General features: G+C 38.9%; 1 protein-coding gene across 1 annotated transcript; it reads left to right on the plus strand.

Annotated features, from left to right (window-relative positions):
• The first annotated feature begins 1,051 nt into the window (after positions 1-1,051).
• Positions 1,052-26,429, plus strand: LOC149203938 (RNA-binding protein 1-like). The gene is made up of 7 exons (XM_089403628.1): positions 1,052-1,264; positions 5,122-5,378; positions 5,477-5,879; positions 6,006-6,067; positions 7,894-7,975; positions 25,174-25,349; positions 25,990-26,429. The coding sequence occupies exons 1-6, from the start codon at positions 1,228-1,230 to the stop codon at positions 25,326-25,328; spliced, it is 996 nt and encodes a 331-aa protein (XP_089259754.1). The 5' UTR covers positions 1,052-1,227; the 3' UTR covers positions 25,329-25,349; positions 25,990-26,429.
• The last annotated feature ends 216 nt before the right edge of the window (positions 26,430-26,645 follow it).

Consider the following 26,645-nt stretch of genomic DNA (forward strand, 5'->3'; position numbering starts at 1 on the left):
AGTGTGAAAACCACCACGCGTCATATTTTTGTTATTTAAGTAATTCTACTCCGCAAAGTACACCACCTGTAGGAGATCATCTGTGTGAAGGGTGTCATGGCTCCCCATACCTATCAACATGCACCCCTCATGGACCAAGATGATCATTCAGATCGCCAAATGTGCACACCAGATCAAACAATACAAAGACGCTCAAACCATATGCCCAAACATTAATCAAAACAAGATAAAAAAAAAAAAAAAAAACACGTAAAGACGATCGCTCATAAATACCATCATTGCACCACCTTCCCAAAACAAATTGCCGGAATGAGATCGCCTCATTGGCTTAAGTTTAACCTAGTTGAAAAAAACACAAAAAAAAACCATAAAAACTATCTTCCCTCACCAAATATCACCAAATATCACATGGCAACACCACTATTATAATCTCTTAGCCCCATATAATAACCCACAAACCATACCCACCAATACCACTATTATAATCTCTTAGCCCCCATACAATAGCCCACAAACAGTGTCCACCAAATTAGGGTTTGAATTCAAATGGATAGCATTAACAATGTCATTCCAAACTGTTTGAGCCGCTCTCCACCAAATTAGGATTTGAATTGAGGTGAGTGGCATTAACAATGTCATTCCAAACTATTATATTGTATTCAATAAAAAAATCAAATTCATTGTTTCGCTGTTTATTAATTAGAAAATTATATAGCATAATAAAAATAAGTTTATCTTGATTGCAACTTTAAAATTAGATTATTATTTTAATAAATAATATAACTTAAAAAAATAAATAAATTATAGTTATATTGTAAAATTATTTATCTATTATCTCATTCGCTAAACATACCTATTTTGACATATTTTTTAACCCATTAAATTTGATTATTTTAAAAAATAAATATATAACTTGAAAAAATAGATTTATCTATTATCTAGTGTGCTAAAACATTGATATATCTATTTTGATATGGGTTTTAATCTATTTATTATGTAAGATTGGTGGATAGGCTCCCTTTTTTCTCTCCATATTCTCACAGGGCAAACTCAAGTGTGGTTAGACCACATTGTGCGGTGAAGTCAAGCCAAAGCAGAGCGTAGGGGTTTAAAAGAGATCTATGTAGATATATAAATGTACCAATTTTGCTAGGTCATATTTTCTGTTTCATATTGGAGCCCCGCTTGTTTGAAGTTGAGGTTTTTGCATAGGCATATCTGTAAACGATGGGAGACGCGTACTGGAGATACGCGGCTGAGAGAGGTTTGTCGCACTGAACTATATGCATCTCTGCTCTGTGCCATTGCATGCTTAATTGATTTGCAGAACACCCCTCGGAAGTACATGTCACTTCTACCATTTTTCTGCTGAAAATGCAAATTTCCATAATTTCTTTTATTTGCTTGCCAATATATATTTCTATACTTCTGTTTTCAAGCATGCGGGATGTGGGTCTATGCAACTCGTAGCGTGTCCCACTTTAATCCACCGGTCATGGGTTTAAAATTTTCAGCGAGTCGTTGTTATCAAAGAGTATGATTTTCTAGCCCTTTTTTGGTTAATGGCATATGAAAAGTCTTTTTGATATTAAAGTAGAAGAGGTACATACCCTAAGCTGGGTCATTGCAATATTAAATCTACTATCCATGCGAACTATTGCATCTACTATTTGAATGTTTCTCTTAAAATCTTTCGCACCTTGTTCGATTTTTAATTCTGGTAAAGCCCTTTTGGCCTTCCGTTAAATCGAAGAGCCATGAAGCAATGAAACTTGGAACGGGGATACACTAATCTGTAATATGGGTGAATCATTGCTTTCCGAGTGGCAAGCAAAGTGGACATCCAGTGTTCCAAATGTCATGGTATAGATGATAATTTTAACCTGTAATATTCGCTATACAGTCCACCCCAGAAAAATGGCATTGATTTAGATAGCCTGTGCCTGGTCTTCTACTTTTGAGTTTTGTAACAATTCTTTAGTATCATCCGTCACAATGCCACCCTAACTATCACTAGCAGATTCATCCGGCTTATTAAAATACTCAGTAGCACCCAAAGCAAACCTTTTTGCAACCTTGCATCCTTTTCATCATCGCCCAGTCTCCTCTGTATCCACATTCCATTATCATTGGGTACTGAAGGTACTTGAGTGCCTTTCGATCCTGTATAAACAGGCAAGCTTGCAGTACAACTAGTCTCTTTGCTGTCCCAGATTAATGTCTTTCCTCCTGATAGAGTGGATGGAACTATAGATGGAGCAATTGCTTAGTCAGTTAGTAGCAAAGAAACTCACAATTTGGAATAATAAGTAAATGACAAGCTGTCAGATTCTTTGATCCCCATCCTCATTCGTCCTCAACCGTCCAATCTTGTTGACCTATGGTATGATTAGTCACTTCTCCCTCACCTCTAATATGTTTTGAAGGAACCACCGAGTTCTACAAATGAAAGGAATTTTTGTCGAAGCATCTTGCCCTTATAGATGGAGAACAGCTTCCAGTTCTCAATAACATCTCAGAACTTGCCCTTTACCTCCCTATTATCAGTTAGTGGCACTTCATCAAGCCTTCCACATACAATTTATGATTAAATGTACAGGCTACCTACCATGTTTAGTGGTCTTTTCTTGCTGTTTTACTTGCAGTGGATGTCGCATTTCTCTCTTCTTGTATTGAACTTTGATGTGGGTCCACCTCGCAAATTTTTGATCTCATTTGACACAATACTTACGTCAAACAAACAAACCTCTTATCTTTCTAAGATCAGGGGAAGCTCTGTTTGCCTAGCGGATGATCTGTATTATTAGTGCAATGCTACATAGTGACATATCTACAATATTCTTGCTAATCACTATCTGCCAACATAGAATAGATGGTGTCTTTCAGTTTAATCACCCTCCCCAACAATTTAAAGTAGCCAGCATTTTATCATTCTGTCAATTGATGTTTTTAATTGCATTATTCAATGCATGCACAAAACATGTTGTCCAAATTCCCATGTTGGCCTGTACTTGCTTTGCATCAATATCCCCACAGATTGCATCTGTTACTTCCTACATGACTTCAGTAGTCCAATCACTTTGTTGAAGTAGCTCAAATTGAATCCTTTCAATTTATAGAATAGCTACCTAGAGAAAGAAGAGACCTACTAAATTGTAAATATGTGATGATGATAATTATAAGTTGCAAGTGACAGATTTCTGTTCATTTATTGATAACAACAGGATACCCTGTATTAACCCTGGTTTTTCTCATCTACTACTTCTGCATACTAATACTGGACATCTGTTTGTCCAAAAATAGTGATATAAGTTTGGTTCATAACTAATAAGGTATATGCAGGCCCTGGAATTAAAGACTATAAACTTCTTTTAGAAGGAAGAGTAGCAACACAGAAAGGAATTCCATTGACATGCAAAGGTCTTGCATCCCATCATTTAAATCTTTACCTAGTTGAATGTATTGCATTCAAATTTTTTGTTTATGATCCCTATACCAGATTTCTTTTCATTGTCTCCAATCGATGATGCTTCCACCACTTATCCAGCTCCATTAGACTGGCCAGCCATTATGTGACTCCCTACATTCTCCTTAATGCTACATTGGGTTTAGAAGTTAGAGGTATTTTTTCTGAAAAGGTTGCTTCAGTGGCTATAGCAAGAGCTATATCGATTTGAAATCTAACTATTTCAGCCTCTTGCAGGTGCAGGTTTGAACATACCTTAAAAATTAACTCCATAGTGTTCAGAAGATGACCAAAACGTGATTCTTCACCTTACAATAACTAAAAAAATATTACTATTGCAAACCTGGCACAATTTTTTATTGACCTATTATTGTTTTTGGCTTTGCTCTATATTTAGTTACAGCTTACATGTAGTAGAAAATTGATTGTACTTTGCCTTGGCTTATAGGATTTAAGATGGATATGAGTTTTAAGTTCTAACTCCTTTTCCACTTCATGTTTTTGTTTTTCTGTTTCACTTCCAAGAGAAAAGTTACTCATTGTTTCTAAACCTGTGTTTTTGGTATAATTTTTGAGATTTTAGGGTGTGGTTGGATGGAGGGTTTCAGGAGAGGAAACAACAAATCATGAATGCCAAATATGAAATTTTGGAGCTTGTGGAGAAAACTTCAAATTGTGAAATTAGATTTGCCCCCTATTTTTTCCAAGCTTTAACCTTACTAATTGAATCTCCAAAAGGCTTAAGATCCAAAAATGTCGATGGTGGTTAAAGTTGTCATTTACTGCTTTCCAAAATCAGCATGTGCATAAATGGCAGAATTGTTTGAAATATGTCATTGGGATTGATCATCTAACAGTGTTAGTGTTGCTTTTCTTTTGTTCTAATTCTTCTTCCCTCTCTAGGATTTCAAAGTGGCTGCCATTTTAAACTCAGATTTTGCTTTTAAGTATTGGATATTATACTGTTTTTCCTTTTTCCCACCCCTTTGTGTGCCATCTTTCCATCTGGTTTGGATGCCTTTGAGGTCCCCTGTTAATTCTTTAGTTTTATGGGCAACTTTTGCAAGATATTTTTACTCTAGATTCTAGGCATGACCTACATTTTCATCGCACATTTTAGTAATCTACTTAGTACCTGGTTCTAGCTGCAAGCAAGGAACTGTGAGTCAAGAGAAGTTGGTGGTCACTAGTTATAATCTAATATTAAATAAATGGTATTATAGCTGCACTTTTATTCGCCCTTCTTTATTAATTTCTTACGTCTAAAAATTTTCCGTATCTGTAAGGAGTTGTTTTTAATTTACCTTATTTTATTATGGAATGTTATGGAGGTTCATTGGGATACACCAGATATGTCTTATCTTTTAAGCCACTCCCTTCAACCTTGCTATAATATATATTCCTGTTGTCTTGAGTGCTTTTTGGTTACCTCCAAGCAATAATATATTTCTTATGTTCTACTGTATTTGGTCTGCAATAAAGAGTTGTAATATATGCCTCCTTACCACTTATTCTTATTTTTATACATGGGCATATATTGTCATGCATAGGCTGAGCATTTTGAAAATTGGATATTACTCTCCAGAAATGTACTACAATTTCTTCTTGAAAGTGTTTCTTTTCATAATTTGTTTACTATTTTCTGGATTTTACAGGTGGTCTTCCACCAGCTGCTGGTCTTGACTTAGCTGGCATGGCTGGTCGTGATTATCCTGGTTATTTGCCTCGTGAAAACTCTCAACCAACTGGTCGTGACTTACCAGGCTATCTACCTCGTGAGAGCTCTCAGCCAGTTGGTCGTGATATTCCTGGTTATCTGCCTCGTGAAAATCCTCAGCTCAATGACAGAATTGCTCATTCAATGTATAGGGCATATGACCCACTTGCTCCTTCTGAAACTCTACGAAATGGGGTAATGTATCTAATCTTGACTGTTGTTTTAAGTTTCTAACTTCTCATTTGTAAGTACAATGGATTCTGTAATGTTAACATATATGTAATTTTATGCAGATATCTCCATATGGTTCAGGTGGTTTAACTGCAAGTGAGATTGGCAGTTTGGGTGGCAGTTCTGGAATTGGGTTGGGTGGATTATCTGGTGGGTTAGGTCCAGGAGGTGGTTCTAGGATTAATTTAGCTACAGGTGCAGGTTTGCTAGGACCAGCACCTCCTGTGGATGATCCAGTTTTGATGGGGCAGAGGCAAGGAGGGGTTGGCATAGATCCTGCTCTTGCTGGAAAGTCTGGGAATTCAGAATTTTACAGTGCCAGGACAGATGCGTCTTTAAAACTGCCTGACAGTGCAATGTCCGGTTCATCTTTCAAGCTACCTGATCATCTTAAGCCTGATGCAACTGCCAATACAATATTTATTGAGGGGCTTCCTCCCGACTGTACTCGCAGAGAAGTTGCCCGTATCCTTCCAAAGTTGATTAATTATCTGGTCATTGTTAGATATCTTGAATAGGGAATTAATAAAGGTGTACTTCTTGGATTCATATGTCTGAGTTCAAACAGTGACTATCCTTAATCAGTTACAGACATTTTCCGCCCTTTTATTGGTTATAAGCAAATCAAAGTCGTACACAAGGAGCCTAGACGAGTAAGTGTGTTAATTTTGTTTTCTCAATTTCTGATAGATCTAAGACAATTAAATGAATGCTAATTTTAAACTATGTTTTATTCTTCTTTTGCCTTATTTTGAAATTATATAAATCAATTTTTTCTACATATTGCTGATTTTCACAATGATAATTAGGTCTGAAACTTTAAAATATTGCTATCTTAGTCATGAAGTAGTTGCTATTTTGCGTCTGGTCCTCATGTGGCAACTGAGCTCATTGATTTATGAATTACAATCACTGTAAATTGGGAATGTTTTTTTGGGAGTGCTTCAGGAAATATTCCCTGAGGGGTTGCACTGCAAAAGAGTGGGCTTCCTTTGGCTTAGGTGTTCTGAGGGGTGGCTATTGTGCCCAAATCGCTCAGGACTTGCAGCTGGCCTCATCGCTTGGGATCTTATGCAGACCACGATGGGAATTGAACCGTGGTGGATGGCTTAGCTGTCCCTCAACCACACCACTTATCCGGCAGCTTGTTTGCTGTGAGGCATGTTTTTGATATTAAGCTGGGAGGCATGTTTTTGAGATCTAATGCCAGACAAAATGCACATTTACACTACAGAAATATACTTGTTATATGTAAGGCTGTAAAAGCTACATATATAGTCAAACCTAGGAAGTTTTTACCAAGTGTTTTATCTTTGTAAACTACTCTGATAATATTCTTGGTCGTTTGTCATTCATGATGGCATTTAAGCAAATCTCCCAATTACTGCAGCCTAGGATCCTGGTTTTCATGTTGTCTTTGAAATCCTGTCTTTTCTGGAGTCCAAATTGCGAAGGTTAACACTTTTTCACTGGACATGCTTATGTATTTTAAGACTTTCGAACACCATATGTTTTAGTCTTGTACTAATGGCGAACATGACCTTATGACAATTTCTGAGACCTGATAAAGAAGCAAATGAAGGACTTAGATAAGAGTTATTTAGTAGACAAAAACAATAAGAACTTTTCTCCATAACTCTATTAATTCATTTCTGGTATCCCTTCTGTTTTGCTATGTTCGAGTCTCATGGTATCTAATTGTTGTAGGCATGGTATCAATAGCTGAGATAACTTTGTAGAAACTTATCCATGTCTGGCAGTGCAACAGTTAAAGGTTAAATTTGAATATGTTCTAGTTATGGCTTTTTTTATGTTCTGCTATACAATGTTCTAGTTATGACTGTCTGAGGGTGTAATAGGGAAATACATTACAGGTGTGGCAGTTGATGACAGTACTGAATAGAGTTATTCTGGGTGTCTAATAGATTTAAGTCATTACAACATGTTGTACAATGCTAGACATATGACAATAATTAGGACTACGAGTGCCATATAGCATTTGTTACTTTACAGATGTCTCCTGTCAGTCAACTGTAACAACAGTAATAAAAAAGTACTCTTACTACAATCCCTATTATAGCAGCAGGCCATTATGACAAGAGCGAAGCCCAGGGAATCATCTATACCTAAATCCCTTATCCTTGACATGATTATTGTACCACCTATAAGGGTTGGTATAGCAACCTTTCTATAAGGTTATAGGGTTTACCGTTTAGGCAATAATGCATACACCCTTTGCTCTCTACTTGTTCTTAAACAATGAAGATGCATAATTATTTCAGAGGTAGCGTGGGAACTTATTTCTAAATTGCTCAGTATTTAACAAACTGAATTTGTTTATAAGATTCAATCCATTAGGCATTCCCAAATATTTTAAAGTTTTCCTATTAAGAAATATATTCAACTATCTCATCTTATAGTATTGAATCTATTTTTCAGTTTACTTTTGTTTGATTCCAGACGTCTTTGATATGTACAGGCGGATGGGGAGCCTTATGTTCTATGTTTTGTGGAGTTTGCTGATGCAAAATGTGCTCTAACTGCTCTAAATGCTCTAAAAGGTATGTCAGAGCTTCTGTAAAATGATCTTTGTTTTAGAAGTATTGGTATTATCTTAATGACTAGATAATATGAGTTTTGATTGATCTTTATTTAGCCTTTTAGTGGAATCCAATATATACATTTTTTTAATGCTTAATTTATTGGATGTGTCAGTAAGTCGTGAGTTCTCTTCTTCTTCTTGTAAATAGCTCATGTAATTCGTATATATGTTGATTGAAATGCTTTCTCGAATGTGCAGGCTCATATGCATACTTAATATAATTATAGCTTTAAATTTTTGTTGGTAAACCACTGCATACATCTATTGGGAATTCTTGAATCCTTGGAATAAAATCTTGTTCTCAGTTTATAGTTGCCTCAATATCTGTTTATGTTTAGGATTTCTGAATTATTCCAGTGTTCCATGGGGATGCGTCCTCCAAGGTGGGGTGTGTGCCCCCCATGTTTCCTATGCTTTAGAGATGGGGGGATGCTTGGGGAAACGTGTAACACTACCTACGACCCCCTTGTATTTTTATGGGTTGTGGGAGGTGTTACTGAGTAACTGATGTTTTAATTTTAATCTCTTGATGATCAACAATATATTGGGTTATCAAAAATGCCATTTTTCTAAAAATTTGCAGAAATAGATGTTAATGTACCATTAGTTCCAGCTCAGTGAGAGCTTTTTGATGTAGTAAATATTTCATTGATCTGAGACTCAGATTAAAAGTATTGCTTAGAGAGAGAATCTATGTTATTAATGTTGACCTTGCTAACACTAATAATCCATCCATTTGGCTCTTCGGTGTTTTCTCTTTTTGAGTCGATCACCTTTTGGACCAACGAATTGTGGCTGCAATGACTTGAGATATTACACAGATATGTAACTCCAAGACTTAAATCCTTTGACTTGTGTTACACAAACGTAGTCAAACTTTTCTTGGCATAGCAATCAATATTATGAATATCATATATACCCATCATAAAAATGAAAGCATTGAATATTATATTCAATCAAAAATACATGGGAGTAGCCCCACCTTGATCGGTACCATTGCATGGAATAGCCACTAATCCAAAGTGAAGCCACCGGTGGGTCTCCCCTTTACCATAACGCACCATCGGTCTTGCCAATTAGCGATGCTACCCACTGGAAGGGATGTAACCCAACAACTTGGTAGTATGTTTAAAGGGCGGACCCACCCCATCGCCTCATTGAGAGTTGAGGGTTCCAAGCCCTAATGATAAACCCTCCCACTTCTCGGCACCGACCATTGGATACCAGGTGCATGGGCCCTGCCGCATGATCCACCTTGTCGCTCTGTTGAGGGTTGGTGTTTCGAGCCTTGTCCTACCCAAAAACCATGGTCCATCATTTAGGACGTTATCCAGATCCTTTTGTGTATCACCTTTGGAACATAAATAACTGTCACAAATGGGTGTCCAAGAAGAAAAAACCTGCTGGTGTAAATCTTCAGATCTCGGCCAGAAACCATTAAACCTGCATATTACAGCGTTGGATTTAAAGATCAGAAAAAAACGAATTTACCTCTTGGAGTTAACTTCTATGGCTGGTGCTTGTTCTGTTTGTTTGACAATGTAGGGTCTTGGCATATTTTGGATCTGATCTACAAGATTGGAAGCCTTCCCTTTCACTGCATCTTTGAAGGAGATAGATCCATTAGGGTTTCTGAAACCTGAAGCTCCACCCCGCAGCCTCAAATATAATATTATGGTGGAATTCCTTGCAATACCATAGTCTTTCATCTGAAAGGAAACTTGTAGCAATTTCCCTTCATATAACAAACATTGAAAAAAATGCAGGTATACCCAGGTTGTTCTAGATGCTCTGCTTCATGTTTTCCACTAGATCCGAGCCCCAGATCCAGAAGATGAAGGTCTTTGTGTTTAATTTTTTTTAAGAAAATTTGGATTTTTTGCTGCTTTGCCTATCTTTTGGCTAGATCTGGGAGAAAAGGACTAAGGGTTATCACATGGCGGGTGGATCCCCTATGTGAACCAATCTCTTCAACTCACTAGATCCCATTCAAGCATGACATGGTGCTTGGGAGCTATCATGTCGGCGACCTTTGAGTTTAAAAGAACAAGGTGAGAAAGAAGTCCCACATTGTGAGATATGAGCCCCAGCCTAGGGGGGCTTCCCATTTGCATGTATGCCAAGAGAGAAGAACCCCCGCCAGAGTAACGATCCCTGGGGCAGAAGGGTGAAATTTGACTCGTGTTTGCTGATATGCCATGTGCTCAAGCGAAGCAAGGCAACACAAAGAAGAGTTGCTGCTCAGCCTTGTAGGTCATTGCAAACTACTATGTAAAGTCAAAGAAACCTTCTATAATAGAGCCCCAAGTCGCCAACAACCTTCGTTGAGGAGAAGAATGGGACTATCACGTATTATCCAAAGTCCTCCTTTGTGAAACTCGAGTTCAAAGCTTGAGATGGTGCCTTTCAGAAATCTACAGAGAAGAGAAACCCTAACGCGTTGCACAACATCCATCGTATCCTTTGCAGTAAAAAAACAAATTACTTAGATCTACTGAACAAAAGCAAAGCTAAGATTTTAACAATTATAATCAGTGGAAACAAGTTAAATACACCAATCTCACAATCACGCGCACACAGATTTCTGCACTTCAAATCAGTTCTTCATTCAAATAACTTCAGAACTTATAAGGGCTCCCTTTTTGAGATAATGGCCGATTGAGGAAAATACATGCAACAAGAACTTGGCTCTGATCCAGCTGATCAAGCCCTCGATCTGTCCTTTGATCTGCTTGGCTGATCTATCTCCCTTACTGCCCCTTGCACCTTCCTTGAACCTAGCACACTTGAATGGAAGTCCTTCTCCACTCAATCATTGGGATGTTCTTCTCTCAATGTTTTGTGGTCAGTGATTGTGTCTTATCCCTTTTTGTGTAGCTTTCATTTTTATGAGTTTGAGTTATGACCAAATCCACAACTCTAATCTCCAAAGTGATTGACATTTGAGATTAGATCTCAGCTCATTTGAGATTGATGGTCGGGATTTATCTAATTCACTAATGTAAATAACTTTTGTATTTTATTAGATTAACTCACTTTATCTTATAAAAAGGAATCACTCTAACTAAAATAATTGCTAAGGTTAAAGGTGTATTAGGCGATTTCCACATGCCTAGATACTTAGGCTTGTGCAGAAGTACCTGCCTGAGCTACCAACATCAACAAAAATAGGGAATAGTGTTAATTTTAGGTATGTTCTATGCTTAGAGCAATTTATTTCAATTTTCACAGTTAGTTCAATATCTTTTCCAGATTAGCAATCACATCAGCATTAAAATAAACTGTAGATAGAACATCAACTTAAATCGCAGAAGACAAGCCAAGACAAGAGGACACAAGATGTGGCGCTAGCCAGGGACAAACCCCAGTGTGGGGAAACCCTTGATCAATTCTTCTTATATGTTCTTCAATAGTTCAGCAGAGAGAGAGAGAGAGTACATTTACAACAGAAGTCAACATTTTGACTTATCTAGATAAGAGCATAGATCATCTCTAAGAAGATGATACATGAGATTAGTTGAAGACATGCTGCTTCAAGTGATTCTCCAAGGTGACTCCTTCACCTATCATTGTGCTGCATCTCGTCACCATGCTGCACCCATCATCACAATGCTGGACCGCATGACTATGCTGTACACATCATACTGCTGCACCTTATGCTGCACTGCTGTCCCATGTGCCATTGTTGCACCATGCTAGCCACTGCTGTCCTATGTTGCATACTGCTGTCCCACTATTAGTGACATAGCCATTCCATGTTAGCTTGCTGTCCCATTGTTTTTGTTGTTGTCCCATCATAGTATGCTGTTGTCCCATCAATGTCATTGCTGTCCCATCAATGTCATTGCTGTCCCATCATAGTATGCTGCTGTCCCATCACTGTCATTGCTGCTGTCCCAACACTGTCATTGCTGCTGTCCCAATTGCTATTGCAGCACCATGTTTTGCTGCTGTCCCAATTATTAGCATTGCTGTCCTGGGCATGTTTGAGTCCTCAAACTCTCATGTTGTCCCTGTTTTGAGGGTCACCTACAGCCCACCTTTTCAGCCGTGTTAGGACTGCATCTAGGGCACCGCAGGTTAGCGTTATGGCTGCCTTTAGACAGTGTTTAGGGCTGCCCTTAGACAGTGTTTAGGGCTGCCCTTTAGACTGCGTTTAGGGCTTCTCTTAGACTGCTTCTAGGGCTGCATTTTGGACAACATTAGGGCCTCTCTTAGCTGTGATAAGATTTCTCTAAGACTGCAGCTAGGGCATGCTTCTTTGACAGCGGTTTTGACTTCTTCTTTGATAGTGTCTAGGGCCAGCGCATCTCCTCTAGGGCAGCTCCCTTAGTCTTCTTTCCTCCAACGTCTAGGGCTTCCACTCCTAGATTTCCATTCCACTAAAACCTAAGACAAGTGGAGAGAAATCAAGATAGAAGTGTGTGTGAGAAATGACTCTCAAGTCATCTCCTTTTATACTAAAACGTTGAGCACTTGTGGGGTTTATTTGGTTGCTGGCCAACTTTGACAAATTGTCTTATAACTAGTGTTGCGGGGGAGCGCTCCCCCCCGCTTCCGCTCCCAATCCGCGCTCCGGGCTGGAGCGGCTCTGGAGCGTGCTCCCGATAAAAAAATTTTGCGCTCCCTGCCATTGGGAGCGTCGCTCTCGGAGCGAATATTTAATGCTCGGTGGCGATCGGGGAGCGATCGCTCCCGAGCGTTAAATATTCGCTCCGGGAGCGAATTGACTGACGCTGGGAGCGATCCGGGCAGAAAAAAAGCCGCGGACGCGAAAACAAAAATCCAATTTAAAAAAAAAATTATGCTTTAAAAACTCAATGGGGCAAACAAAAATTTCATTATCACTTGAATAAGAGCAAGAGCAAAGGAATGAGGGGAAGCGAGGAGCAAGTGCTGAGGAGTGAGGAGCAAGCCTGCAAAGAGGTAGTTTAATTTAGTTAGGTAGTAATTTAGTTAGTTTAATTTAGTTTATTAACTATATTTAGTAAAAAAATCATGAATCTAAATTAAATTAGTAAATTAAAATTATTAAATTAATTAATCTAAATAAATTAAATTAATTTGCAGATTCAAAAGCCTACAAATATCAAACATCATGGACCTGGCTATATTTCTTGGGATTTTCCTCTTTTTGGTCCCTTTTATGGTTATTATGGTGCTGGAGAGTAGGAAACGAAGGGGCCAAAATGAAGAGGGGGATGAAGAAGCTGGAGAAAGTGGATTTGATGAAAACCCCGGTGAGGAGGAGCTTGAGGAGGGTGAACATGATTATCAAAAAACTAAACAAGACCAAACCCCATTGTGGAAATATGTTAACAGGCTTGAAGCAAGGAAAGGGGGTGGAACCACTAAATTTCATTGCCCCCATTGCAACAATGATTACACAGGTTCATACACCCGTGCCAAAAAACACCTCTGTGGGAAAAGGCCATGGGATGGAGACAAACAAATAGGAATCAAAACTTGTCCAGCGGTGTCAATAGCGGATAGAGCCAAATACATAAGGGAAGAGGAGGAAGCCTAATACAAATCAAAAAATCAAGGGGTTTCTTTGAACCAAGCTCACAATCACAAGCACAAAGAACTCCTTCAGCATCCTCCCAAGGCAGTGGATATGGAGGCACAGGGTCATCAGGTTTAAGGCGTAGAACCATATCAGATTTCCTTGATGAGGGGTGTAGGAATGATGTGGATTCAAAGGTTCACAGGTTTCTCTATGCATGTGGGATACCATTCAATGTTCTTCGCTCACCTTATTGGCACGAAATGGTTTCTGCCATAAATGATGCCCCTATAGGATACAAGAGCCTTGGGTATGACAAGGCAAGAACTGTTGGACTTGATCATGAAAAAGCAAAAATATCATATTCTTTGAATAGAATGACAAGTTCTTGGATTGACCATGGGGTGTCCATTGTATCTGATGGATGGACAAATGTAAAAGGCAAGCCATTGATAAGTGTTCTTGCTGTGTCTGTTAGTGGTGCAATCTTTCTAACTGCACATGATTACTCAGACAAGTTCAGGACCCCCATCAACATTGCAAAAGCATTACTTGAAACAATTGACCGTATTGGGCCATACAATGTCATCCAAGTCATCACTGATAATGCTCCTAATTGTAAGGTAGCGGGAGCAATTATTGAGGATAAATACCCCAACATATTTTGGTCTGGATGTTTGGTTCACACATTGAACCTTCTGATTCATGATGTTGTCAAGAACAAAAATGCACAATACCAATGGATTGGTGATTTGTACAAGAAAGGCAAACAAATGATAAAATTTATTGCAAATCATAGCAATACCCATGGCCTTTTCCGCAATCACTCGAGATTGGAGTTGTTGAAGATTGTGAAGACCAGATTTGGTAGCTATTACCTCCCCTTCAGGCGCCTTTTGAAGGTAAGAGAGTCATTGGCTAGCATGGTATCAAGTCCACATTGGCAGGTATTAAAGGAAAGGGCTACAAATGCAGCTGATAGGCAAGGTTTTGAACTGGTGGAGGAGGCTGCTCTTGATGGTCAGTTTTGGACAAGTGTGAGGCAAGTATTGGATTTCACCAAGCCCATTTATCACATGATTCGATTTGTAGATACAGACAAACCAGTGATTGGCGAGGTATATGAGCAAATGGATACCATGTTGGGGCAAATAAAAGATATTGTTCATAACAGAGATCCCGACTTGTACAAATTGATTCACGATTGTGTGTGTGTGAATGGTGGAATAGACTTAATCTTCCACTACATTGCTTGGCGTATATCCTTACGCCAAAATACTACTTTACATCTTGGTTGGGCCAACCTGCACCAGGGGGTGGGATTAGGACCAAACCCCATTTAGATGCAGAGGTAACTAGTGGATATTTGCAAGCATTAGAAAAGCTGATACCTGACAGGGAGGAATGTGCAGCTGTGCGACTTGAAATAGGCAAATACTTCAGTGGCACTGGTTTGTTTAGTATCTTCCATGTAATGGAAGACAGAGATAGATTTGATGCTCTCACATGGTGGGAAACATATGGCGGCCATGGACTTTCGCCAAAATTGGCAATCATAGGTTGTGAATACTTCTTTTGCAGAGAGGTGTTGGAGCACCTACAGCTTCATACACAATGTGAAAAGAAACAGACTCAATGAAAACCGAGCAGAAAGCTTGGTTTATGTGCACTACAACTTGAGGTTGTTGAGTCATTACTGTGATCGGGCTTACGAGGATCCCACATATAAAATTTGGGACAATCACCCAAAGGATGACAATTTGGAGGATGGTATAGTGCATCTTGAAGAACTGGAAGAGGAACTTATAAGGGATGAAGATGAAGCAGCTGCAACTGCAGCAGCCATGCCACCTCCACCTCCACCATCCAGTAGCAGTGCTCGAGGTCCGAGTCTTGTTCCTTTGCTGTAGCCACCTCCATCTAAACCCTCACGTGGAGGGCATGTGCCTTCTAGTTCTGGTCGTCGGTCTGTGCGGGAGACTCCTAGAAGACCACCACTACTTGCTTATATTCCTGGAGACTCTCGTGGCAAGGGCCACATGTAGATTTACAATTTACTTGTCTTTTCTAGTTTCTATTAGTTTTCATAACTGTTGAGTCTTGAGTCCTTGACTCTTTCATATCATAATGATATTTTTTGTAAACAATATATGACCGTGACAATGAAAATTTGAAGTTTGAAGTTGGCAATTATAACTCATTGGTAATGATTGTGAATTATGAATATGATGCTTCGTGAAAGACTAAAGTTGTTTCATTTCATTTCATTATTCATGTTTCATTTTATAACATTTCATTTCATGTTAACAGTTAGAAGTTAGGACCTAGAAATATCTAAGATATTACTTCTTAGTAGAGTTTAGGCTTCTGTGATCCATATCAAGTTTACAAAAGATTTTTCGGCGAAGATCACATGAAACACCATTTGTCGACGCGTTTCGAACCAACCAGTGTGGTTCATCGTCAGGACAAGTTGAAGAAACAGATCCAGCTTAGCAAGTTAAATAGACTGAGCAGAGCCTCCAACGGCTAAAAAGACCAACAACTACTTTTGACTATGGTACCGGGATCAAAACTTTTTTAATAATTTAAGGGAAAAAAGTTATCCTAGGGGGACCAATCCCTTAAAATAAATAAAAATAATTTATGATAATAGTTAGTTAAAAATTATTAATAAATAATTAAATTTTTTAAGTTAAATTAGTATTTAAAAATAATTTATGATAATAGTTAGTTAAAAATTATTAATAAATAATTAAAAATTATAAGTTAAATAAGTATTTGAATGGAACTTAGCTTACAAGTACAACTTTGGTGATCAATGATGATAAATGTTATATATTAAATTTTCAATTTTGAAAGCTTGAAGTTGAAACTTTAAGATTGAATTTGATGAATCATGATTCACGAGACTCAATATGTTGCAGTTGTAATATGTATTTTACTAACTTGTGGACATGGTTGATGAAGATTATAATTTCTAGATGATTGATGTGATATGGTTCAATGATCAATCTATGTTGTTGTTGTTGTTGTTTTTTTTTTTTTTTTTAATGTTTTTTATATCTAATTCATCATTCTACATGTTTTTGTTGACATATATGTATCAAAAATTAAAATATATATATATTTTAAAAAAATCGCTCCTGGATTCGCTCCCAAACCGGGAGCTTCTAAAAATGGTCGCTCCCGCTCCCCGCTCCCAAGTAACATTGCTTATAACACAAATAAACTCATATCTCCATGAATACTTATCGGAATCGAATGATCTTTAGACCAATCTCACACCTCTCGATGAGAGGGATCTAAGAAAAATATCAGCTGCCATAAATAAGATGACCCACATGGAGTTTGTCCCTAGTTGCCAATTTAACACTCCCTCTCAACTAGGGAGAACTCCATCTGCTGATCCATCTGTCCGATTGTACTATCTCTGCCATCAGTGCCTTGCACTGCTCGGCTCTGCTCTGCTATACTCTGGTCTGTTGAGCTTTGCTTTGCTCTGCTGAACCATGAAGAAGAAGAATTGATCGAGAATGTCTCATACCATTCTCTATTGACCCGAAGTCAGTTTCATATGAGGAGAGTGTGTCATACCACTCTTACTGGCCCGAAGTCAGTTTCATTGATCCCAGATCAATATCACAAGAGAGTCTCCCAGACCATTCATACTGATCCCAGATCAATTTCATTGATCCCAGATCAATGGAGGTCATCCTAGCATAGGGAGTACGGTAGATACAATAATGCGTCCATTGATAGTACTACTATGGTCCCTAACCTCGTTTCTCTGCTCATTGATCAGATGAGAGGTACTTCCCATGAGTCCTAGACTACATAGGTAGGATGCTTCGATAGGAGAACTAATCATCTTATCCACAGGAGAACAAATCATCATGTCCATTGGTTGCCACGGGAGAACTAATCATCCCGGCCCATAACAGAACTAATCATCCTGGCTCACAGTCGCCACGGGAGAACTAATCATCCCGGCCCACAGGAGAACTAATCATCCTGTTCCATAGTTGCCACGGGAGAACTAATCATCTCGGCCCACAAGAGAACTAATCACCCCGTTCCATAGTCGCCACGAGGTATCGCAGGGAAAGGTTGAACTTGTCACCCTGTACATAGCGCACCACCAGGGGAGGGTGAGTTGCCCTGTGGTCGTATGTCGCTCCAGTAAGTACCCCAAGCCCCCCAGAGCTCCCAAAACTCAGTGCATGAGACATGTAGGACCCTTATACGAAGGTCTCTCAATGACTCCAAGTTGTTCGGGCAAATCACAGATTTGACCTTTCCTCGGGGCTTTGACAAAGTGTCTTCGACCTGTACGTTAGTCTCAATGCGATGGAGCTTGCTCGCTCATCGACTTACTATATCCCAGATAAGGTAGTATCTGATGTCTATCTGTTAGAGCAATCATCGAATACGGGATTCCTCAATAATTGAATCCCTCCATGGTTGTCGCAAAGAATCACAGTGGTTTTCATCATGTGTACAAACAACTCACTGATGAGCTTCCACAACCAGCAACTTCACGCAAGATCATACTCGTAGCTATGTATTCAGCTCGGCAGTGCTTATAGCAACCGACTTCTGCTTCCTGCTCATCCATGATATCGAAGCATAATCTAGAGAGAACCAATACTGAGAAGTGTGCTATAGCGATCCTCCACACTGCTTGCCCAGTCAGCATTTGAATAATCATGCAGCTTCATATTTCCGGCAGTGTATCTCAATCCATGAGAGATTGTGCCTTGGAGATATCTCAGAGGATTCTTGGCACCAATCCAGTGAGGCTCAACCAAATATGAGCTCACCATGCTAACTGCAAAGCATATATACAAATAAAAGTTCACCAAGGACATCAATGTAGAGGAGTTTATGAAACTCAGAGGCATTTCCGAAATTTGGTTCGGCATCACCACCATATAACTTCTGAAAGTTAAGATCCTCGAGGTAGTCACGGGCTTGCAGTTTACCATTCCATATCTGGAATCCAACTCCCTCTTACTTCTTCAAGTGAGAGGGTCTGCACCTATCAGAAATAGGTCGTTTCTCAGAAGGTGCCGGTATGAGAGGTCTATCATCCACAACCTTCAAATAATGGTTTGGATCGGCTTCACTTTTAGTGAATCTCAGCTTCATCAGACAGCTATCAATCCTCTCATATTAGGCCCGGGGTGTTTTGCTTCAAGCCATAGAGGGCTTTCTTCCACCTGCATACATGAGATTCCTGATCATGAATCTCAAACCCCTCAGGTTGTTCCAAATCTGTGGACCTGCTACATGAGGGGAATGATCCCCTTGTAAGATTTTCATTCGGTACATCTCAGACATGTACCTTCATGCTCTTCTTGAATTCAGGCATCCCTGTCACCATTTGACTCACATCGGGTAGGGTCCCATAATAAGTAGACCTCCGGTGCTATAGATGAGATATGTCAATTGACATGATCCCCAATGGACCATCTTGCAACTTGATACAAATTGCCAACCCTGAACCCATGAGAAAAAGTATCTTTGAAAATTTCATTTTCAAACATATACCTTTCCATTGATGAATGCCACCCTGTAGCCTTTGACTTCCATTGCCGAAATGGACACCAAGTTCTTCTTGCGATCAATTACATAAAAGAGATTCTGTAAGTGAATCAGGTTATCCTCATTCAATTGAGGGTTAACATTTCCTACACCCTTTCCGGGATAGGTGGCATCGGCTCCAGGTATAATCCCACGATTGTTTCCATCTCGACCAAATTAGAGAGAGCACCTTTCTATCTAATGAAGTGCCTTGAAGCACTATAATCGATAAGCCAGATTCCCAAAGAATTTGAAGGAGAGGGCCAATACAAGATAGCGCTTCTTTATCTTATCAAAAACAACATTTGATTCTTCATACCTGGGGTTCCTTGCTTTCTCTAAAGAGTCAGTCGTTTCCTTGATGACCTGCATTACTTGTCATTCCTTTAACCATTGAAGATGTCCCTGGAATGATTGTTATCATCATCAAGTGACGTGTCCTTGCCATTCAGACACTCCTTTGCACAATGGCCGAACTAGTTCTCTGCCTTTCCTTCCACCCTGAGATTCGATCTTCCCAATGAAGTGATCCTTAGGTAGGCCATATTCCGTTGCGTCATTATGATAATATTCTCTGCTTTGATTTCGCCCTCAATGAATTTGAAGAGGGATGAGGAACCCATTGATCTTTTTGTCCATTCTTAACTGTCTTCGGTGATTGCTCTTTTGCTCTAGCTCGGGCATTGTCTTCACCTCGGCTCTGATACCATGTTAATTTTAGGTATGTTCTATGCTTGGAGCAATTTATTTCATTTTCATAGTTAGGTCAATATCTTTTCCAGATTAGCAATCACATCAGCATTAAAGTAAACTGCAGATAGAACATAAAAATAAATCGCAGAAGACAAGCCAAGACAAGAGGACACAAGATGTGGTGCTAGCCAGGGACAAACCCCAATGTGGGGAAACCCTTGATCAATTCTTCTTATATGATCTTCAATAGTTCAACAGAGAGAGAGAGAGAGAGAGAGAGAGAGAGAGTACATTTACAACATAAGTCAACATTTTGACTTATCTAGATAGGAGCATAGATCACCTCTAAGAAGATGATACATGAGATCAGTTGAAGACATGCTGCTTCAACTGATTCTATAAGGTGACTCCTTCACCTATCATTGTGCTGCATCTCGTCATCATGCTGCACCTCACCGTGCTGCACCATGCTGCACCCATCATCACAATGCTGGACCTCATGACCATGTTGTACACATCATACTGCTGCACCTTATGCTGCACTGCTGTCCCATGTGCCATTGTTGCACCATGCTAGCCACTGCTGTCCTATGTTGCATACTGCTGTGCCACTATCAGTGACATAGCCATTCTATGTTAGCTTGCTGTCCCATTGTTTTTGTTGTTGTCCCATCATAGTATGCTGTTGTCCCATCAATGTCGTTGCTGTCCCGTCATAGTATGTTGTTGTCCCATCAATGTCATTGCTGTCCCATCATAGTATGTTGCTGTCCTATCAATGTCATTGCTGTCCCATCATAGAATGCCGCTGTCCCATCGTAGTATGCTGCTATCCCATCACTGTCATTGCTGTCCCAGTTGCTATTGCAGCACCATGTCTTGCTGCTGTCCCAATTGCTATTGCAGCACCATGTCTTGCTGCTGTCCCAATTATTAGCATTTCTGTCCTGGGCATGTTTGAGTCTTCAAATTCTCATGTTGTCCTTGTTTTGAGGGTCACCTACAGCGCACCTTTTCAGCCATATTAGGACTGCATCTAGGGCACCGTAGGTTAGCGTTAGGGTTCCCTTTAGACTGCGTTAGGGCTTCTTTTAGACAGCGTTTAGGGCTGCCCTTTACACTGTGTTTAGGGCTTCTCTTAGACTGCTTCTAGGGCTGCATTTTGGACAGCGTTAGGGCCTCTCTTAGCTGTGATAATATTCCTACAAGACTGCCGCTAGGGCATGCTTCCTTGACAGCATTTTTGACTTCTTCTTTGACAGTGTCTAGCGCTAGGGCATCTCCCCTAGGGCAGCTCCCTTTGTCTTCTTTCCTCCAACGTCTAGGGCTTCCACTTCTAGATTTCCCTTCCACGAAAACCCAAGACAAGTGGAGAGAAATCAAGATAGAACTGTGTGTGAGAAATGACTCTCAAGTCATCTCCTTTTATACTAAAACGTTGAGCAATTGTGGGGTTTATTTGGTTGTTGGCCGACCTTGACGAATTGTCTTATAACACAAATAAATTCATATCTCCATGAATACTTATTGGAATCGGATGATCTTTAGATCAATCCTACACTTCCCGATGAGAGGGATCCAAGAAAAATATTAGCTGCCATAAATAAGATGACCCACATGGAGTTTGTCCCTAGTTTGCCAAGTTAACAGATAGAGATTTGAAGAGTCTACGATACGATCTTGGTAATTAATGGCAATATTAAATTCTTTTGTAAAAGCGACGTTCTCCTTAATTTTACCTTTCGTAAAAGTGACATTCTCCTTAATTTTACCTTTTGTAAAAGTGACAGTCTCTGTGCTGCCCCATCTTGGAAACTTTGCGGAACATAGAGTCCATTCAACGAAATGCTGTAAGGAAAATTCAGATATTGGTGGGTATAATTTATGTGCCGGTTTAAAATAATTATAGAATGAACGCGATGTTTATAGTTTAGCTGATCCATGTTTTCCATGAGATTTATGAGCTCCTGCTGCACAAGCTCCATCAGGTGGCTAGCTCCTTCTGTACTGTCAGTTTGTTCTAGTCTTGCAGATCATAAAATAACAGAGACATTTGCCAAGGCCAATTAAAACATTACAGATGATGCCTCTTCAGATTTGAAGCAATGTTTTAAAACTCCGACTCCGACTCCGACTCGGCTGAGGGTTGACTCCGACTCCGACTCCGACTCGGTATCGATTCGGCCGGCTCGATTTCAATGACTCGGTCCTTGTAAAAAATACATTAAATATTTATTTTTTATAAAAACACATAATTTTAAAGATTTTCATTCATGTTTCCAAACACACAACATTAGAATATAGATAGAAGACAACATATGATCAAAGTAGGCTCATGAATATATCCATTATATCAAAATGGCACCCAGTACATTGTCCAATACATACACGATGATGATATAGAGATCAAAACAAAAACACATAACCAAGGAGGCTATAAATGACCTCTACAACAAAACTCTGTGACCAGTACTACTGGCTACTGCTAGAGTTGCCAACATCATCTGGCTCAGTGTTACTTGGGAGCAGGAGCGAAAGTGGGGAGCGAGAGCGAAAACGGGAGCGGGAGTGACATTTTGAGAAGCTCTTGGTTTGGGAGCGAATCCCAGAGGAGTTCGACAACCAATGTCACTAACATCAAGGTACATAGAGGGATTGGTGCTCTTGATTAAATACGAGTTCCAGAATCCATACCCTAATACATGACAAAATTCAATGGAAACATTGCAATCCTCCAATCCTGAAACCCTGAAAAACTGATAAGTCTGCTGGATTTTGAATGAAATCTAAAATTCTACTTTCTCCATATGAAATCCAATGAGGCCGAAACCACTCTCAAACATCCTGAGTCATTTCATGGTAATGTTAAAAACTTAAGTAAAAGGATTCATTTTCATCCTTTTACTTTAAGAATTTAACATTACCATGAAAATTTATAACTGCTTGGAGTCCAAACCAGCCAAAAAACAATTTAAAAATCCATTAAAATTTTATTAAATCGCAGTTTGACATGATGCTGGGCGTTTTTTTGTGACTCGGCCGAGTCATAACGGAAATGGCCGAGTTGGCCGAGTTAGCCATGACTCGGCCGATTGAATGACTCGGCCGAGTCATGGCTGACTCGGCCAGTCGAACCGTTCCAAAGGCCGGGTCATAGAAAAAGGTATTGGATCGGATCAACCCGGCCGTTTCGGTTTTGAAACGACCGTTTCTTAAAACAATGATTTGAAGAGATAAAAATACAAGATTGGACCTACTTCCAGATCCTTCAATTCAATAACACCACTAAAACATGTTCACTTTATTTGCTGCACTAGCTCCGTCAGGTGGCCAACTCCTGCTGTACTGTCAGTTTGTTATAGTCTTGTACATCATATAACAGATTCTAAACATTTTCGAAGACCAATTAGAAGGTTGTAAATGATGGGTCCTGAGATTCATTAGAAGAGATAAAGACATGATATTTGACCTACTTCAAAATCCTTTAATCCAATGACCCCACTAGAACAAGTTCATTGTATTTATCATCCAATACCTGGGCATTCCATAGCATTATTCTATTTTTTCAAAGAAATTCAGTTCTTTTTGCATGTCCTGAAGCTGCAAGCTCCGTATTGATTCCTACGTGAGTTCTGAGCAAAAGTTATTACTTTGTTTCATCAATCCTTAAATTTTGGGGCGACCTTTGACTTATTGTTTTCTGCAGCTGGTTTTTGTATTGCAGTATGTTTCTAAGAAATGAAGGGCCTGTCCATACAAATTATTTCCGTACTCTAAACTGTTTGGACAATCAACTGTGTCCCTTGCTTTCAGAGTTTGGACAGGAGAAAGCTTTCAGTGCCCATTTTCACATATTATGATGACATGTTCATAAACATTGATACTGTTCTGTTATTTGTCATATCACTAGCTTTCTTGTTGATAGTTCATTTACTGTTAAGTCTTAGATGGGGAATTTGGTTATCTAGCATTGTGGGAATATTTATAGTATTTCATAGTATTTTGAAGTTTTCACAAATGATTTCTATAATTTAATGGAGTGGATAGTGCATTTTAATGTTGACCGTTTATTGAAACTGTCATTCTGGTGATATTCACCAATGTTCTCTGACCAATCTTATTTTGCTGCGGGTCTGATTTGACACAAAATCCAAATATTCAGTTTTTATGTTAGAACATTGCTTGGCTGCTTTTAGATGTGTATAGATACTGAGGCATTAGGATTTTTATTCATTCTGGAGCCTAAGCACAGAAATTAAAATTTGACTACAAAATAAGGTTCTGGAAGAAAAATTTCAATGTTAGTGTGGAATATTATAACTCCAAAGTGTGGTTACGCATGAGCCATATCATGTGTATGACTTACAATCTGATTGCATCTATATGCCTTACAAGTTATATGCCATGGATTGGTCTAGAAATGATCCAATTTACTAATCCTTGGTAGCAGCTGCCGGTCTTGTAAACACTTCCCTGGCCATCTGATGTGTTCCATCTCGTTGTAGAGGGATCCCCTTCCTAATTGGAGCTTAAACATGGTTGCTTAAGGTTGACTTCTTAAATCCTAATGATTGAATATGATTGTTCACGTATACTGAGCCCATTTTTTTCTGTGCATTTTGTAGTGATCAGATGTAAATAATTTGTGATATTTTTTGTGACTCTTTCTTGCTGAGGTGTCACTCAGTTCTACGGCTTATTTTTTGGAGGAGTCCATCCCTCTTCCTTGTATATATATATGGTTTTTGATAGTTCTGTAACATCAAGATAGTTTCATCTAATCTAGAGCTTTCCATTATTGCATTGACTGAAGTGAGGCAAATACAAATCACACACACACGTATATCTGGTTGCTGAATATAATATTTAATACAAATGTTATATACATATGAAAGTTTTGTATTAAATATCACATTCAGCCACCATATATATATATATATATATACACACCAACCATTGGAAGAAGAGGAATTTATAGCAATTTTCACCTGAAGGCATGTACCAAACAGTAGACATATACCAAAGAATTCTATATATACAAGTACACCAGCATAGATATATCTTATTAACTTGTGATCTTTTAAGCAGTGAGAGATGTGTATCTCAATTTTTTCAGATCCCTCTAGGTGCTTAATAGATCCGAAGTTAAGATGGGCCTATGCTTAGTTACAGGGGGTGGTATTAATCTCATTGATTTTGTTGGAGATGTATTTTGTTGCTCTACCATTTCTAAACTTGAATGTATCAAATGATTTGCTATGGTTGAGTCTCTACTATGTTCTATGTATGATGAATTTCTCACAGGCTTCTGTCAGATTACACTTTTATGGAATGCTCTCCTGAACTTTCTTTGGAATTTCATTTATTTACAGGGTACAAGTTTGATGAGCATGAACAGGATTCAAATCCTTTATCTCTCCAGCTTGCACATTTTCCTGGCACGCGTCCTGCTGTTGCTTCCCTTCGTGATGAACTACTTCGTGGTAGCCATGAGGCTGATGAACTTCGCTCTAGTATTCGCCATTGATCTATCTACTACCATTGACAGGTGAGGATGGTTACAGTGACATGTTAAAGAATGGTCCTATTGCTATGAATTATCTGTCACTCTGTGCTGATATTGTTCAATGTTTTCCTTTAGTTAGCGCATTGATTATATATTGATATTGGGCAAGCTTGATGTATAATCTGCTGTTTGAAGATCAAGCCCATTACTCCTGTTATTGCTCTAATTTGTGAATGAATAAACATTGTATTAGACTTACAGATTAGCAATTTAACCATTGTAATACTTTCAACAGCTATTCCTCTTCTATTTGAGAAAGGGATGTTGCAAAATATTAGATGAATTATCTTATTTTTCTAGGTAGTTTCTTCGGATGGGATTTGGCTTGTCAATTAAAACGCTATCCTCTGATTAAAGACATGGGCAAGACAAATTTTAATTTTGAAAATTCATACAGGGGATCTCTAGTTTTAACCTAGAGCTTCCCCTGTACTTTTTCTTGTGAATAGTATCTTTTTTCTCTTAAGGCAGTGTTTTTTGGTCTTGCTTAGTATGCCGTTGTTTAATTTATTTCCTTGATTTTTAACAGATTTTATAGTCTGGTAGTAGTTAAGCCATAGTGACAGTTCCCTCGTGAAGAGTTGGGTTGGATTTCTTGAATTGAGTGTTCACTTTTTTGCAGGATGCTTGTGGAATATCTGGCATCCTTTGTCATGCACGATAAACTGGATCCAACATTAATCAGCTGTCAGACATGAAGGATTTGTGGTGAGTTGTGGCCTCTTATTGCCTTTGACACCGACTCCAGATTCTACTTTTGAAGGGGAGTTTACCTGTGTGCATTGTGCCAATATTTGCAGCTGCATTGGCTTCTTTTTTGAAAATCTAGAAACTAGAAAAATATTCAGGGAACAGATTTTTATATTTCCTAGACTGTGGTTACTTGGGGTAATGCATTTCTGGATCAAAGTTTATATTAATTTGTGAAGCATGTCCTGAACCATATATTTTGACACTAACTAGAGGTCACAATATCCTATGTTATAGGAACTTTTTACTGATGAATGTTATGGTTGATCTCTCTGGACATGGATGATAAATTGTTAATTTTTTTCCCTCCTATCTAGGGATACTGTGTTTGTCTTTGTTGTATAGTTCATAGCCTGTTTTAGGAAACAACCATTGCTGTTTCAGATCCATATTATATTCATCAGTTATCAACTTGCTGAAATGGCATGTTATCAACTTCAGATGTGTTATATATATGATATTAATCCCCTCGGCAATGATGCAAGACCACATGCAGAGTATTTTCAAACTTTCTTTAATATATCTATA

The sequence above is a fragment of the Pinus tabuliformis genome, chromosome 2_1 (genome assembly GCF_031772625.1).
Source record: "Pinus tabuliformis cultivar Carrire ecotype Pingquan chromosome 2_1, CPIR1, whole genome shotgun sequence".
NCBI classification, from domain to species: Eukaryota; Viridiplantae; Streptophyta; class Pinopsida; order Pinales; family Pinaceae; genus Pinus; species Pinus tabuliformis.